The following is a 17,951-nucleotide window of genomic DNA, read 5'->3' on the forward strand; positions in this document are numbered from 1 at the left end:
CCAGTGGATGGAAGACCTTTCTCTCTGTCTATAAATCTACCTCTCAAATAAATAAATACTTTCTTAAAAACTTTTTTTACTTTTAACATTTTTTTACTTTTTAAAATTAAAAAAAATCTTTCAAAAACCTCATAGATGATTCTGATATGCAGCCAAGGTTCAGAACCTATGAGCAGAGATACAGGAACCAATACAATGCAACATGCCAACCTCTATCCTCAATATACTATGATCTAGGCTCTATTTCATACTAGGGACTGCAGCCTTAAGCAAGACATGCTCAGCAGAGGGTCTAGTCTTCAGCACATGCTCTATAAATGTTAGTTGAATTTGACAAATTATTCAAGACCAGTGGTTTTCAATGTTCGACGGACAACAAGATCACATGGAGGACTCCAGCTCCAGAATTTGACTCAGTATGTTCAGGTGAATTTTGTACTTCTATCAAGTGCTAATCTGAGGATCCATTAACTGGCTACAAACTACAGACAGGAAAATCTGCCTGCGTAGTAAAGCATGCTCAATACCTAATACAGCTTCCAACAGACTAAAGTGCAAAAAAAATTTTTTTTCAAAAAATGAACCACCTTGTGCCTCAGAATAACTGTCTACTGTCACTAATATGAGAGCAAGAACATTTGTTTGTTACTGTATTCCCAGAACCTAGAATATGGTTTGGGACACAGTATTGCTCAAAAATTATTAAATGAATAAACAGTATTGAAAGGATTAAAGTGAAGTCATGTATATGAAAAAAAAATCCTACAAACATTAGCTCCAGTTAATCTAATTCATTAAGCTGTGGGATATCTACTACAGGAACTGTGATTCTTCCAACAGAGCAGAAAAATCTTTGGGTCTGGTTGAGCTCTATATCCTGTAAAATGGTTAACTAATAACAACGGAGCATCACTGAGCACCTTACTATGATGCCAGGCAATCTATGGAATCTATCTAATCACATCTTCTCAACAAGCTCTTAGATGGGTATTATCTCGATTTTACAGATGAAAGAAACCAGGACATAGTTGCCCAAGTTTTAACCGCAGAGCTAAAACTCCAATTCATGCACACAGCCTGATAGTAGAGTCAGCGCTCTTTCCCACCCAAACACATTCCTCAAATTTTACAACCAGCTGAAGTCAAGGGTGATATCAGCCTAGAGGACGGAAATCAATAGGGTCAAGGATTATAGCAGGAAGTGGCTACAAGACTCTAGATCAAAGGTCATCAATACGTCACAGCCTGAGGATGCGTTACTAAAGACAGTCTGACTCAGTTTTCTCAATCGCATTTCAGTTAGCTAGGCCATAAAGCGACTAGGGCGCCTGAAAAAAAACAAAAAAACAAAAAAACAAAAACCCAAAAATGCACAAAGCTCAGCGAAACCTCCCAGTGTCAGCCATACTGGGAGGCAAAAGTAGCGCGTGCGCGACATCCGGGTTTCCAATTACGAGCCTAGTGCAGACGTGGCAGAAGGAGTGGCCCAGCCCTGGAGCGTGGGGGCGGAACTTCCGGGAAGGTGCGACAGCTCCCTCGGAACCGGAAGTGGAGCTTGGGATCCTTGACGTTAGGAACGAAGTCGAACCTGGATCTGGAGCCGGGTGAGGAGTGGCATCTGGAGGTTGGGTGGTGGGTAGGAAAGTAGAGGCAAGCCAGGGGTACTACTGACCAGATCAGGGTCCGGTTTTAGAAGGAAGGGAGGAGCCTGGGGGCGGGGCCCGGGAGGAGACCCTCGCCTCACGTATCCGCGATGCAGGATCAGTCCTACACCCTCCCTTACCTACCGGCCCACATTCCGGCTCCGGCTTCCTGCCTTGAGCCTGCTGAAGGGCGTAGAATTCTCTGTTTTTGTGCTTAATGGACCAGCCCTCTCTCGTCGTGACCCGAGAAGCTGGCTGACTTGGCTTTTCAGTCTTAATCCTCGGCGCTCCCAGCCTCCACGACTCTACTACTTTCAGAGTTCTAGGAAGCTTGCCCCGCCCCCTTTGGTTGTCACCCTGGACTGTCCACCCAGAGTCGAGTCGAGATTTGAGTCAGACTCCTAGCTCTTGAGTGTGTTTGAGGGGATTATTTCTTGGAAAAGCGGCTCTTTACATTCCCGGTGCCTCCCTGCTTAACAAGATAAAGGGAGAGGGGCATGACTCAAGCCTAGTGTCAGTGACTTGTGCAAGCTTTAGCATTTGGAAGAACAGTTCCTGAGGTGGATTCGAGTTGAAAAAGTTTTAGTCTAGGAGCAGCCCAGATTTTCTGTAGTAAAGACGGTCCTTCCCAGCAAAGGTGAGAGGCCCCTGGTTCCATTGCAGCATCTGTGAGCTCTCCTGCCTCCTAGATCCCTGTTGTCTAGAAGATAATTAGAACGATAAGGGCTGCTTTAGAATACCTGTGATCACATAGTCCTCCTTTAGGAAAGAATAATTTAGGCCCTCTGATTTATCTTTCTGTTGATGGACAGGTTTGTAATAACTTTGGTGTCCTAGATCAGAAACAGGAGAGCTGAAGTGCAGTAGGATTTGGAAAACTCACGATGCTCTTCTTGAGGGCTGAGAAGAGTAAATTTTTCCGTGAAATTTAACTGTGTTGCTGATCCTTGGGATATTTCTTTGGATTATGTGAAGTATTTATGCCTGCCCTCACTCAGTCCTAAGTTATTGCCTTGTTAGAATTTTCAAGTATCCTTTAAATTTATTGATTTTAATGCCTCAGTTCTAAGATCCAAATACTCTTTTTCTTTCTTTCTTTCCTTTTTTTTTTTTTTTTTTTTGGACAGGCAGAGTTAGAGAGAGAGACAGAGAGAAAGGTCTTCCCTCCATTGGTTCACCCCCAAATAGCTGCTATGGCTGGCACACTGGGGCCGGTGCACTGCGCCAATCCGAAGCCAGGAGCCAGGTGCTTCCTCCTGGTCTCCCATGGGGTGCAGGGCCCAAGGACTTGGGCCATCCTCCACTGCACTGCCGGGCCACAGCAGAGAGCTGGACTGGAAGAGGAGCTACCGGGATAGCATCTGGCTCCCCGACCGGGACTAGAACCGGGGGTGCTGGTGCCGCAGGCAGCAGATTAGCCAAGTGAGCTGTGGCGCCAGCCAATCCATATGCTCTTTATGAAAAGACTAGGACAGGAGTATCAGTTGGATTATTGTAGTTAATCAAAGAATGTCATTTCTCTAAATCAGTTATTCTAAAATTGATCTTTTCAGGTGGAGGGATTTTAGCTGGTATATTTTAAACTTTTGGCCTAAGTAATTGAAAACCACTAGCATACTAGAGCTTACCAGATGTTTGTTGAGTGAATGGAAAGTGGGAACACTGTTTCATTTACCTGTGATATCCTGATAGTTTGTCAGCCACAGGACTCCTTGTGTGACCAGGTATTATAAACCATACCACTAGGGAATGAAGACTGTTGCTCCGTTCCAGTGGGCCTGCCTAGAGTTGAAATGTATACCCTCTTGGCAGTTCCAAAGCATGGGGTTCAGAGTAACAGAATCTTTGCTTTAGGGAGGTAATCTGCCTAATGGCTGGGGCAGAAAATTATTGAGATCATTTGGTAGTATAAGAATGATTAAGCTGATCACTGCTTGATAAGCTCAATTCCTTTTTATTTCTATTTTCTTGCTTTCTCTTTAGGAAAGAGAAACTTTGACTAACTTCTCTCTTCTTTCTCATCTTGTAGGTGAGACCAAGTTGGGGATGCTCTCATAATGAATGTCAACCAGTCAGCTCCACCTGTGCCGCCGTTTGGGCAGCCCCAGCCTGTCTACCCCGGTTATCATCAGTCCAGCTATGGTGGGCAACCAGGACCCACAGCCCCCCATATTCCCTATGGAGCCTATAACGGACCAGTACCAGGCTATCAGCAAACACCTCCCCAAGGTATGTGTCCAAGTTTCCTTTGAGTGAAGGAGAGAAATATGCAGTTTTTAGGTAGGGTTGTATTTTTATAGCTAAGCTACCTGGAGAGTTTGTGCAATTAGCTGAAGAACATGAATCTGAGAGCCCTGTGGACAGTTTTCCCTGTTTTTAGATAGGGTGACATTTAATGGAATCACATCTTCCAGGTTCAGTGGCATCTCACTTCCTGTGGGTGTCATCATATGCAGCCATACCTGTCTGCTCTGTTCAGAGCTAAATGGAAGGGTGATCATAGCTCCTCCAGAGCCTGTGGCCAGGATTGTATATTTCCTTTTGATCTAAAGTTTTACTAAAATTATTTGTTTCTCCTATATGAGTATGTTGAGACTATGTATGATGGTTTTATCTCCATATATATTTAATTAATTAATTAATTAAAAAAACTTTTGTTTATTTGAAAGGCAGAGAGAGATTTTCCCTTCACTGGTTGACTCCTCTAAATGTCTGCAATAGCCAGGGCTAGGCCAGGCCAAGCCAGGAACTCAGAACTTAGTCTGTGTCTTTGATGTGGGTGGAAGGGACCCAAGTACTTGAGCTATCACCTGCTACCTTTCAGGATGTGGATTGAATGTGGATTATCAGGAAGCTGGATTGGAAGTGGAGACAGTCTTGAACCCAGGCATTCCATTATAGAATGCATTGTCTTTACCACTGTGTCAAATGCTTGCCCATGTATTTTTGAAATTTTTATTTATTAATTTTATTTGTTTGAGAGACAGGAGAGAGTGACATAGCGAGAAAGACAAACAGAAAGAGATCTCTCATTCTCTGGTTCACTTCCAAAATGCCTGCAACAGCCAGGGTAGGCCTAGCCAGAGCTGGAAACTAGGAATTCAATCTGGGTTTTCCATGTGGGTGGCAGGTACCTAACTACTTGAGCCATCACTTGCTGCCCTCCAGGGTGTGCATTAGTAGGATGCTGGAATTGAGAATGAAGCTGGGACTTTTGAACTCAGATATTCCAATATGGAATGCCGGCATCCCAAGCAGTCTCTTAACCACTGAGTCAAATACCTGCCCCTGGTTTTATCTGTAAGTGACTCTGGGACAAAGAGATCTAATTCATGGATGAAAAGTTTGGTGTTTGTGTGCCTGATTTCCGGTGCCTGTCATATTTCTTCTGATACCATTCCTTTTCCTTTCATTGAGTTTCCTCTGCTTCTTAGGTATGCTGTAATGTCAAAGCAATAAGAAAATACTAATCTGGCACTGCTTTAGGTTCAGCACTTGGCTTTTACATTTCTTTTTTTCAAGAAGAGCAGCTGGTACCCTACAGATTCACCAGAGGGACTTGTTGGAATGTAGGTAACAATAGATCTTTGATTAGTCTAGCAGAGGACTTTGGATATACGTAACTCTTTGTGCTTTTCAAGAGTAAATTCAATAAAGGGATATGAAAAAATGAACACACCAAGGAGGCATAGATAAGATTTGGAAAATGAAGTGTTACCATTTTGATTATAACTGTGAAAAAAAAAAAATTGTGGAGTGGTGAAAGTAGGTCTCGGGACTTTAGAAGAGCCTTACTTGGGGTTGGGACTTTGGCTGGACAGAGTCCACCTCTGCTCTGTCAAGTACTGACTTATCACGCTTAATGTTCCCTTATGAGAAAGCTTTGTTATTGAGAGGAGAGCATATGTACTTCTGTCATGATTAGTAGGTAAGTTCAGCTTAGTCATGTTCCTACAGGCACTGTTACTGAGGGCAGAGCAAAAGGAAAAAAAAAATTGAATAATGGGATCAGTAGTGTTTCACAAGTGATGTGCCAAATAACCAGTCTCTTCCTGCATTTCATGTGGGAAAGATGGCTAAGGATAGTAGAAGCAGTTTTAATGGCAGTTCTGATAAATGGAAAGGATGGAGTAAAGCTTTTGGAGGACTTGGGTGGTAGCATTAGTGGGAGAGCAGACCAATTGTTCTCACTGAACACTTGAACAGAAATAAGGTCTCTAACTCATGGGAACATTTCCTGGAACCACAGGCGATTGGAAGCTTCTACACAGTGGAATGGATGTGGTTAGGATAAGTAGAAACAAGATAGTTTCTTTCTTTCTTTCTTTTTTTTTTTTTTTTAATATTTATTTTATTTATTTGAGAGAGTTACAGAGAGAGGTAGAGACAGAGAGAGAGGTCTTCCATCCGATGGTTCACTCTCTAGATGGCTGCAACGGCCGGAGCTGCGCCGATTCGAAACCAGGAGCCAGGAGCTTCTTCTGGGTCTCCCACGTGGGTGCATGGGCCCAGGGACTTGGGCCATCTTCTACTGCTTCCCCAGGCCATAGCAGAGAGCTGGATTGGAAGAGGAGCAGCCGGAACTAGAACCAGCGCCCATATGGGATGCCCGTGCTTCAGGCCAGGGCTGTAACCTGCTGCGCCACACCACCGGCCCTGACCAAGTAGTTTCAATAGGTGCCTTTCCTTATATCCTAGTTCAGTGTATTACTTGGTTATCTTCTGTGCCACCTTTCTATATATTTTTTAAATATTTATTTATTTATTTGAAAAGCAGAGTTACAGAAAGGCAGGAGAGAGAGAGAAGTCTTCCATCCACTGGTACACTCCCCAAATGGATTCAACAGCTGGAGCTAAGGTGATCTAAAGCCAGGAGCCAGGAGCTTCTTCCGGGTCTCCCAGCCAAGTGCAGGACCCAGGAACTTGGGCCATCTGCTGCTGCTTTCCCAGGCCATAGCAGAGAGCTGGAGTGGAAGTGGAGCAGCCAGGACTCGAACCAGTGCCCTTATGGGATGCTGGCACTGCAGGCGGTAGCTTTACCTGCTAAGCCACAGTCTCAACCTCATGTGCCACCTTTTTCATTATGCTACAAGTCTTTGAGTTCCAGAGAAAATCTTCTCCTTAAAAGAGTTGATTATTTGACTTGTATGACAGTGTTAGGCTGAGTTGATTGAGAAAGTGTGATGATTACAGGAAGTATGATGATCCTTTGTTCTCATGGCTCTGGCTACTACCTCACTCTTAGTATTTCTGTCTGGGTGAGTGTGGGCGCTCTGTTGGGTATCTGTGTTGAGAATACCTGCTGTAGCTAGAGTTGCATGTGGATTGTGCCTTTTTTGCTGCAAAGCTGTGTTATTGGGTCACTGAAGTTTTGTTTTTATTGATCCTTGCTTTGCATTCCTGGCTGAGGGTGGAAGGGAGTTATTTCCTAATCACTTAGTTTCTGTCCTTTACCCTCAGGTGTGTCAAGAGCCCCACCTTCCTCAGGGCCACCTCCAGCCTCAACAGCACAGGCTGCTTGTGGCCAGGCTGCATACGCCCAGCTGGGCCAAGGAGATGTACAGAATGGGCCAAGTTCCACTGTTCAGATGCAAAGGTATGTATTTGGATCAACCCAAAATTGTTGTAATGAAAGTGGAAGAGTTAGGAATGTATGGGGGACTGTTATTTTTCTCCCCCCTCTCTTTGCCTCTCATTTAGACCACTTTTTCTCCTCTGTTTGCTCTTTGTAATTTACCTTTTTTCCAGGTTAGAGGTGCTGCTGATATCCAGCCCTATGGATTATTAACGTATCTGGTACCTGGATTCTTTTCTTTCTGTTTTATTTTTAAAATTTTTTTAACTTTGTTTGAAAAGCAGAAAGAGAGAGGAAGAGAAGGGGTGGGGGAGAGAGGGAGAGAGAAAGAAAACCTTTCATCTAGTGGTTCACTCCCCAAATGCCCATAATATCCAGGAATTCAGTGCAGGCCTCCCACATGGGTGGCAGGGACCCAAGTACTTGAGCCATCACCTGCTGCCTCCAAAGTACTCATTAGTGGGAAGCTGGGGTTGGGAACAGAGCTGGAACATCAACCCAGGCACTCCAGTATGGGATGTAGGCATGCCAAGCAGTGTCTTAACCTCTGTGACAGGTGCCTGCCCCACTACTTGGGTTCTTTTGCATATTGTTTTATTTCTGTGAACTTGAGTTTTTTACTTTACTGAACATTTTCAGTAACAGTTATAGTCCTGGGGCTGGCGCTGTGGCGTAACAGGTGAGGCTGCTGCCTGCCGGCTGCTCCACTTCTGATCCGGCTCTCTGCTGTGGCTTGGGAAAGCAATGGAGTGTGGCCCAGGTGCTTGGGCTCCTGCACCCCTGTGGGGGACCCAGTGGAGGCTCCAGGCTCCTGATCAGGTTGCCAAGATGCCACTGTTACAGGTGGGAACTTAGCCCACTGTTCCACAATGCCAAATCTGATAATACTAAATACTACTGAGGATATGGACTAACAGGAGCTCTAACTGGTGGTGGGATACAAATTAGTACAACCACTTTGGGAAAGTAATTTGACATTATCTATAAAAATTGAAGTATGCATATTTTGTGATCTAGTAATTTCACTCATAGATATATGTCTTACAAAAACTAATCTGTATAATACTCAAAATTAAAAATATGATTATATATAGTAACATTGTAATAACCCAAAAGTTAGAAAATCTCAAATGTCCATCTGCATTAAAATGTTTCAGCAAACTGTAGCATATTAGTGGAATAACTTTCAGTGATGAAACAGAGTGAGCTATAGTTAAAAGCTACCGGGGCCGGTGCTGTGACACAGTGGGTTAAAGCCCTGGTCTGAAGTGCCAGCATCCCATATGGGTGCCAGCTCTCTGCTGTGGCCTGGGATAGCAGTAGAAGATGGCCCAAGTCCTTAGGCCCCTGCACCCACATGGGAGACCCAAAAGGGGCTCCTGGTTTTTTGGATTGGCGCAGCTCCGGCTGTTGTGACCATCTGGGGAGTGAACCAACAGGTGGAAGAACTCTCTCTCTAACTTTCTTTCAAATAAATATAATAAATCTTTTTTTTTTTTTTTAAGATTTTCTTTATTATTTATTTGAGAGAGAGAGAGTTACAGACAGTGAGAGGGAGAGACAGAGAGAAAGGTCTTCCATCCATTGGTTCACTCCCCAGGTGGCTGCAACGGCTGGAGCTGCGCCCATCCGAAGCCAGGAGCCAGCTGCTTCTTCCTGGTCTCCCATGTGGGTGCAGAGGCCCAAGGACTTGGGCCATCTTATACTGCTTTCCCAGGCCACAGCAGAGAGCTGGATTGGAAGAGGAGCAGCCGGGACTAGAACCGGTGCCCATATGGGATGTTGGCGCTGCATGTGGAGGATTAACCTACTGTGCCCCGGCGCCGGCCCCCAAATAAATCTTTAAAAAAAAAAGCTACCATACAACTTTGTTGTGGTGGCATGATTGGTTGAGAAGCTCCTGTGTACACTGGTAACCATGATGTGGAAGGGCATGCTGCAGTCCTTGAAGGTTTTTGGATGCAAAAGTTGGCTACACCCATGGTGCACTGCACATGAAGCAATGACCCCATCAAGGTGAACTGACAGTCCTGGAGATGATTAAGCTATGCACGCTACAGCACAAGCTACTACAGCCTGTTTTATTTCTGGGAAAAGAGGGATTTGTTGGTGTGAATATCCAAGTCTATGTGAAGGGTAGCAGTCCCATGGCCAGATTTGTGCTGTTCGTCAGTGTACTTCCAAAGTTCCGGTGGCCTATTACCAGAGATATGTGGATGAGGCTCCCAAGAAGGAAATCAAAGCTGGCCTCATCCGTTTGATCCTACTCTGCTGGTAGCTGACTCCTGTTGTTCTGAATCCGAGAAGTTCCCGGGACTGTGCTCCATACCAGAGATCCTATGGGCAAGCTCATCGTGAAGACCAGTGTTCACTCTATAATAAACAATGATTGTGGGGTTTTAAGGTTTAAAAAAATTAAAACTGGGGCCGGTGCTGTGGTGCAGTGCGTTCAACCACTGTGTAGCACTGGCATCTCATATGGATGCTGGTTTGAGTCCTGGCTGCTCCACTTTTGATCAGCTCTCTGCTGATGAGCCTGGAGAGCCGTGGAGGGTGGCCTAAGGGCCGGCACCCACATGAGGGACCTGGATGAAGCTCCTGGCTCCTGGCTTTGGCCTGTCCCAGCCCTGGCCATTGCAACTGTTTGGGGAATGAACCAGCAGATGGAAGATCGCTATCTCTCTCTCCTTTTCTTTCTGTAATTCTGACTTTCAAATGAACAAGTAAATCTTTTTAAAAAAAATTACAACTGGGGCCAGTGCTGTGGCATAGCGGGTAAAGCCACTGCCTGCAGTGCCAGCATCCCATATGGGCGCTGGTTCAAGTCCTGGCTGCTACACTTCTGATCCAGCTCTCTGCTATGGCCTAGAAAAGCAGTAGAAGATGGCCCAAGTGTTTGGGCCCCTGCATCCCTGTGGGAGACCCCAGAGGATCTTCTGGCTCCTGGCTTTGAAATGGCGCAGCTCTGGCCATTGTAGCCATCTGGGGAGTATACCAGCAGATGGAAGACAGACTCTCTCCTCTCTCTCTCTCTCTCTCTCTCTCTCTGCCTCTCTCTGCCTCTCTCTGCCTCTTTCTGCCTCTGCCTCTGCCTCTCTATGACTCTGCCTTTCAATAAATAAATTAATCTTATAAAAAATTTTAAGATGAAGGCAACCTTACAGATCAATTTCATAAATGTACGGTTAAACAAAAGACACAAAATCAAAGTCTACAATAAGCTTAAGTTTACAAAAGATTAAAAAAAACTGACAAACTTGAACTGTACTGTGTTAAACACAAGGAAATGATTATTAGGCTGTTAGGAAAGTAGTTATCTCTGGAAGAAGGGAGAGGGTTGTGATGAGGGAGAAACATGCAGAGCCTTTGACTCCAGTGTCTTCTATTTTTCGACTTGGTTTTTGGTATGTGAATGATGGTATTCAACTTTGTATGTATTATATACTTTTTCCTATTTATATTTCACAATTAAGTTAGGAATTGAGTCTGGGCTCTAGTTCTGGTTTGGTCTGTAAGTACATTCTTAGTGTTCTCAGTTTCCTCTCTACTGTGTCTTCCTCACTATTTTGCTATGAGTATTAAGTTAAAAAACTTAGAGAAGTTTTATAAGTCATAAAGCTATATACACGTAAGGTGCTGGTTTATTGTCATTATGGCATATGTCAGGATGACATTGAATAGTTGATAGTATTATCTGTATTAATAGGGCAGTACCATGGAATGTTGTTGTTCTGACAAAGATTTAGTGAGCATGTGTAACATTAGGCTTCATGCTGTGACATACAAAAACATGCAAAGCACAACGAAGAGCTTAGGGAGGTAAGGTTCATTCCAGAAATATTAACTGAGGACAGTACCAGTTGAGTGAGTGAATGAAAAATATTAAAATGCAGAACTCCTAGAAGCTGGCTAATTACAAAGAACCAGTTATTTAGTAGAGAGAAAATAAGGTAAGAAGTATAAATCAGAATTTCAGTGTAACAGACTATTTCTATGAAAAATTTGATTCCTGAAATCTCAGAAGGATCTTGCTATGTATAATGCTCTCTATATATATATAACCATGGAATGTTGTTGTTCTGACAAAGATTTAGTGAGCATGTGTAACAGTAGGCTTCATGCTGTGACATACAAAAACATGCAAAGCACAACGAAGAGCTTAGGGAGGTAAGGTTCATTCCAGAAATATTAACTGAGGACAGTACCAGTTGAGTGAGTGAATGAAAAATATTAAAATGCAGAACTCCTAGAAGCTGGCTAATTACAAAGAACCAGTTATTTAGTAGAGAGAAAATAAGGTAAGAAGTATAAATCAGAATTTCAGTGTAACAGACTATTTCTATGAAAAATTTGATTCCTGAAATCTCAGAAGGATCTTGCTATGTATAATGCTCTCTCTATATATATAACCATGGAATGTTGTTGTTCTGACAAAGATTTAGTGAGCATGTGTAACAGTAGGCTTCATGCTGTGACATACAAAAACATGCAAAGCACAACGAAGAGCTTAGGGAGGTAAGGTTCATTCCAGAAATATTAACTGAGGACAGTACCAGTTGAGTGAGTGAATGAAAAATATTAAAATGCAGAACTCCTAGAAGCTGGCTAATTACAAAGAACCAGTTATTTAGTAGAGAGAAAATAAGGTAAGAAGTATAAATCAGAATTTCAGTGTAACAGACTATTTCTATGAAAAATTTGATTCCTGAAATCTCAGAAGGATCTTGCTATGTATAATGCTCTATATTGTAGATTCCTGTGATAATATTACCATAAGAAACCAACACAGTTGCCGCAAGTTAGTATGTAGTAATATTTTGTTTATATTTGAACATGCCTTCTGATACCTTGGGAGTTTCCTACATGGCCATCCAGATAACAAGTTGTGACTACATAAACCCAGTTGGAAGGTGATCCTGTTTATGCAATTGTACCTCTAGTCCTTTTCTGGCACACTTAACATCTTTTTTGATTAGTAAAAAATGCCAAATTTGGCTTACCTGATCCTGTGATCTTATATATTTTTCTAACATCTTTCCCAGGATAAAGTAAATAAATAATTTAGTGTGAAAGTTAAATGGAGGTGAGTGAGTAACCTAGTGGTTAAGATACTTGGTCATGGGGCAGGTGTTGTGGCATAGCAGGTTAAACTGCCTCTTGGAATGCCTGCATCCATATCACAGTGCCTTGGATCAAGACACTTCCCATCCAACTTCTTGCTAATGTGCCTGGGAGGCAGTAGATAATGGCCTAAGTGCTTAGATTCCTGCCACCCTCTTGGGAGACTCAGATGGAGTTTGTGGCTTCTGACTTTGACCTGGCCCAGCCAGGGCTATTAAAGGCATTTTCGGGGTAAACCAGTGAATGGAAGATTCTCTCTCTGTCACTCTGCCTTTCAAATAAAATAAATAAATCTTTAAAAAAAATCTGGTTAAGGCACCTGCATCTCATATGGGGTCCTGGTTTTGTTTTGTTTCTAAGATTTTATTGTTTTTGAAAGGCAGAGTTACAGAGAGAGATGGAGATAGAGAGATCTTCCATCTGCTGGTTTGCTCCCCAGATGGCTGCAATGGCCAGAGCTGGACCTATCTGAAGCCAGGAGCCAGGAGCCAGGAGCTTTTTCTGGGTCTCCCACATGGGTACAGGAGCCCAGTGCCTTTGACCAACTTCTGCTGCTGTCCCAGGCATATTAACAGGGAGCTGGATTGGAAGTGTAGCAGCCAGGACTCAAACCGGTGCCCATTTGGGATGCTGGCATGGCAGGCGAAAGCTTAACCCATTACACCACAGTGCTGGCCTCAGAGTCCTGGTTTTGTTTCCTGGCTCTGGCTCTGGCTCCTGATTCTAGCTTCCTGCCAGTGCAGACCCTGTGAGACAACGGTAATGGCTTAAGGGATTGGGTTTCTGCCACACACAAGGGGACACCTGGACTGTATTCCCAGCTCCTGGCTTCCCAGCTTCCAGCTTTGGCTCATTCCAGCCATTCCCAGCTATTGTGGGCATTTAGAGAGTAAACCATTGGTTGGGGGCTCTTTGTGTCTGTCTCTGTCTCTCTGCTTCTCAAGTAAATACTAAAAAATAAATTAGTAAAAATTGAACTATCAAACTGCATTTTTTGATACCACATTTATTAAGTACATGTTAATGTGCATGCTTATGTGTGCCTTTCCTTTCAACTCCTTCAGGACCTTAGATTACAAAACAGGCCATTTGTCAACAAAGGATTGAGGCAGAAGAGGTGATAATTAACTAACAGAGTAAATAATTTAACTATCAGAGTAAAGTGGTATTTGACCTGAGGGCCCTCAGCATATGTTTCTGGAGTGAACCTAGTGGAAAACAAGATTTTCATGAATAATCATGGTGTACGTGATAAGAAATATAATGTACTCACAAATATACAAGGATATGAAGCCATAAAAGAGCTCAGGATGTGAGTAAGATGCTTTGAAACAGTGTAGCTTCTTGGAGGATGTGGCATACCTGCCACTTTGAAGGGTACCTGAGCCCCACTAGTCACCTCTGCTTTCCTTGTCTTCACAGGCTCCCTGGGTCTCAGCCATTTGGGTCCCCGCTGGCCCCTGTGGTCAGCCAGCCAGCTGTGCTTCAGCCCTATGGGCCTCCCCCAACGAGTGCACAGGTGACTGCCCAGTTGGCTGGAATGCAGATCAGTGGTGCTGCGGCCCCAGCCCCACCCCCTTCAGGGCTGGGCTATGGTGAGTAGCTTCAATCACAGAAACGTTACTGTCCCCTTGTTTTCAGAAGCATTAAGCCTTAGGAGTGTACTAGAATCCCTTTTATTTGCTGTGCTTCTGAGCCCCACAAGGTACAGCAGTCTTATGTAATAAGGGAAGTAGTTTACTGAGCAAGGAGCATTTATGAATGAGGAGATGAGTTATCTGGGTTCTGACTCTTACCTCCCCTTCTTTGCAGGACCACCAACATCACTGGCCTCAGCCTCAGGAAGTTTCCCTAACTCTGGTCTGTATGGCTCCTATCCTCAGGGCCAGGCACCTCCCCTTAGCCAGACCCAAGGTCATCCTGGGGTCCAGCCTCCCCAGCGCTCTGCTCTACCACTGGCCTCCAGCTTCACACCCCCATCTTCAGGGGGCCCTCGGATGCCTTCAATGACTGGTCCACTTCTGCCTGGACAGGGTTTTGGGGGGCCTCCAGTGAGCCAGCCCAACCATGTGTCCTCACCTCCTCCTCAAGCTTTGCCCCCTGGTACTCAGATGACCGGGGCCCCCGGGCCACCGCCACCTATGCACTCCCCTCAGCAGCCTGGCTATCAGCTTCAGCAAAATGGTGAGTTCTCTTTAGAAGCCAAAGGCTTCAGCTATTCAGGTGTGTTTGTTTCTGTTTATTTTCAGTATAGCTTGCTAAGTGGTGAACTAGATGGACAGGTTCCAGGTATTAGTAGGATGTGGAGCTTACAAGACATCCTTTTTTCTCATAGTTTGGATGGAGTGGTTTTTGGATGGTTTTGCCAGACATTAATATAATCAATGACTCTACATTTATAGGAGTTTCCTCATTTCCCTGAGGCCTGAAGAGATAGGGCAGGGATTTGCTCTTATCAGCCTGTGTCCTTGTCTCTCAGGTTCCTTTGGACCAGCCCGGGGCCCCCAGCCCAATTATGGAAGTCCCTACCCTGGAGCACCTGCCTTTGGCAGTCAGCCTGGGCCTCCTCAGCCACTGCCTCCTAAGCGCCTGGACCCTGATGCCATCCCAAGCCCTGTAAGTAGATGTTTAGGTGGTCCTGGGGAAGGAGTGCCAGAGAAACAGGTCAACCTAGATGAGATGTTTGCCTAGTATTTTTTGATAATTTTCCCTTTTCATTCATCTGTTTATAGACCTAGAATCTAGATGTCATTTTTGACTCTCTACACTAGAACTGGAAGTTCCAGAAGTCTTGGGGGGGGGGGGGCAGACCAACTTCTGCTGCTGTCCCAGGCGTATTAGCAGTGAGCTGGATTGGAAGTGGCACAACCATGACTCAAACTGGCTCCCGTTTAGGATGCTGGCACTGCAGGCAAAGGCTTAACCCGTTATGCCACAGTGCTTGCCCTGAAGCCCTGGTTTTAGCTGGGCAGGGAGGGAAGGAGTGATTAGCAGTGTCTGTAGAGCTCTAGATTAAGGACTATGTTCTGTCACTCTGGGACATACATAGCATAGTTACCTTTGGCTTCCTGTGAAGTAGTAGCTGGGTTTGTGCTTTTAAATCTGGGGGGATGGCATTCCTGCTAATCTATAGAGCAGGTGGGATTCTCTGGTGTAGGTGTTAAGAGAAGGAAAACCTCAGTGGTTTCTCTCTGTTCCTGCTTGGATCAAGTTTTAGGAGTAAGCCCTTGTGCTTTGTCTAGTAGGCTCCTGCTTTGTGGTTGTGGAAAAATGATGTACAGTTTGGGGGGACAGTATGTGTGTGTGTAAAGTTTGCTGAGAAAGCCACTTCTCCTGGGAAGTGGGTGTCTCACCTTCAGAGCCATCAGATGCCTCTGGCCCTCTTTATGAGACTTGGCACAGAGGCTGGAACTATACTGCTGAGTAGGGGCTACTTTATAATTCTGTCTATAACGTTTGCTATGTCAGTTACCTCACCATGCTTAGCCATTGTCATATTCCATTCTGTTTCTTCCCTCTTCCTTTGGGGAGCCACCATGGTGAGCGAGCCTGATGGCTAAGGAGGACCTGAGAGGAATAAGCTACCCACCTTCCTTTTCTCTCCTTCGGTGAGGAGAGTCTGGTTGGATGTAAGAAGCAGCTGCTCTCTGCAAAAGAGCGGTCCTTAGCTGGGAGATTGGCCTTTAGAGGAAATGTTTCTCTTTCCCATTCAGCCTCTCTCTGTATAACCCTTGCTTGCCTCCTGTTTGCGCCTTTTCCTCATCTTGCTGTATCATAGTCTGAGCCAATAAGGATTTTATGTTGTGCTAGAAAGACTTGGAATGTCAGATCTAGAGGGGACCTGATTTCAGCATAAGCTGGGCTCCAGTTATTCATGTCTAATTCATCAGGGTTGAGAGATGTAACATCTGCCTCTTGTTCTTTTGTCTCCTTCCCCATTTTCCCCTGCTGCCTTTATTTATTAAAACACTAAAAGCAACTCAATGAGCTGCCTCCTCAGCAGAAAACCAGGCACAGAATAGACCCTGATGCCATTCCTAGTCCAGTAAGTGCAGAGGGTGGGTGTGTGTACCTGTCATCCCTGTGTTAGTGCCACCATGCATGCCTGTGACCTCATCTTCACCTCATCCACCATGTCCATCCCTCTCCATCTTCTTCCCTTAGCCCTTCTAGATTCTTGCTTTTACAGCTAGAAGGATATGCATGCCTCAAGTCACCATGTAGTGAAGAGGTAGCAAGTGGTTGGCAGTGCCTTGAGTATGGGGTGGTGGAAGGTCAGGCTGTAAGGGTTGGGGTCAGGTGGCATGTTAATGTTTGGTTTTAGTCCTGCTGGCTCCTCCAGGAGCCTGGATGTGACATGTGATGGAATAGGACAAAGTTGAATGGTAGGTCCTTCAACTTTGAGTTTGATTTGTCTACAGCCAGTTATACAGAAACATCTGGGTAGATAGCTGCTATTGTACGGGTTCATCATATCCCAAACTGGCATTTATTTTTGATTTTCATTTTTATTTTTATTTGAAAGGCTGAGAGACAGAGGGACAGGAAGAGAGAGATCTTCTCTCCAATGGTTCACTCCCCAAATGCCTGCAACAGCCAATGATAAACCAGGCTGAAGCCAGGAGCCTGGAACTCCATTTGGGTCTTCCATGTGGTGGTAGGGACCCAAATACTTGAGCCATCATCTGCTGCCTCCCAGGGATGCACATTAGCAGGAAGCTGGGTCAGAAGTATAGCTGAGACTCCAACATAGGATGCACGTGTCTCAGTGGTGACTTAAGCTGCTATGCTGAATGTTACCCCTCCTCCAACTGGCCTTTTTTTTTTTTTTTTTTTTTTTTAAGATTTATCTATTTGAAAGGGAAAGAGACACAGAGAAATGGAGAAAGAGGTATCTTCCATCCACTTATCTACTTGTTCACTCCCCAAATGGCTGCAAAAGTCAGGTCTGGGCCAGGCCAAAGCCAGGAGCCAGGAGTCCCATCATAGTCTCCCACATGTGTGGTAGGAAGTCAAATACTTGGATCATTAGCTGTATATTAGCAGGAAGCTAGATTGGAAGTGGAGTATGTGGCATTCTAACCAGCATTCTAGTATACGATGCTGATGTTATAAGCAGTTGGCTTAACCTGTTACACCACTATGCTATCTTTTTTTTTTTTTTTTTTGATAGGCAGAGTTAGACAGTGAAAGAGAGAGACAGAGAGAAAGGTCTTCCTTTTTCCATTGGTTCACTCCCCAAATGGCCGCTATGGCCAGTGCGCTGTGGCCGGCGCGCTGTGCCGATCTGAAGCCAGGAGCCAGGTGCTTCCTCCTGGTCTCCCATGTGGGTGCAGGACCAAAGGACTTGGACCATCCTCCACTGCACTCCTGGGCCACAGCAGAGAGCTGGACTGGAAGAGGAGCAACCGGGACAGAATCCGGCGCCCCAACCTGGACTAGAACCTGGGGTGCCGACACTGCAGGCGAAGGATTAGCCAAGTGAGCCATAGCACCAGCCCCACTATGCTATCTTATGACATTTCTTTCTTTTTTCTCTTTTTAAAAATTTTATTTATTTATTTAAGAGGCAGAATTACAGACAGAGAGAAGGAGAGACAGAGAGAAAGATC

General features: G+C 44.7%; 1 protein-coding gene and 1 pseudogene across 3 annotated transcripts in view; both read left to right on the forward strand.

Annotated features, from left to right (window-relative positions):
* Window positions 1–910: 910 nt before the first annotated feature.
* Window positions 911–17,951, forward strand: part of SEC24C (SEC24 homolog C, COPII coat complex component) — a 28,628-nt gene continuing 11,587 nt past the window's right edge. The window contains exons 1-7 of one of the 3 annotated variants that reach the window (XM_051823207.2): window positions 1,471–1,604; window positions 3,673–3,872; window positions 7,104–7,239; window positions 13,762–13,934; window positions 14,152–14,523; window positions 14,819–14,955; window positions 16,316–16,384. In XM_051823207.2, the coding sequence (XP_051679167.1) occupies window positions 3,701–3,872; window positions 7,104–7,239; window positions 13,762–13,934; window positions 14,152–14,523; window positions 14,819–14,955; window positions 16,316–16,384 (1,059 nt within the window). In that variant the 5' untranslated portion in view covers window positions 1,471–1,604; window positions 3,673–3,700. Of the gene's footprint in view, window positions 1,605–3,672; window positions 3,873–7,103; window positions 7,240–13,761; window positions 13,935–14,151; window positions 14,524–14,818; window positions 14,956–16,315; window positions 16,385–17,951 lie in introns of all 3 variants that reach the window. The other 2 variants (XM_051823209.2, XM_051823210.2) reach the window with 2 other exon arrangements.
* On the forward strand, window positions 8,994–9,617 carry LOC138845378 (small ribosomal subunit protein uS9-like; annotated as a pseudogene).

This window comes from Oryctolagus cuniculus, chromosome 15, assembly GCF_964237555.1.
Source record: "Oryctolagus cuniculus chromosome 15, mOryCun1.1, whole genome shotgun sequence".
NCBI lineage: Eukaryota > Metazoa > Chordata > Mammalia > Lagomorpha > Leporidae > Oryctolagus > Oryctolagus cuniculus.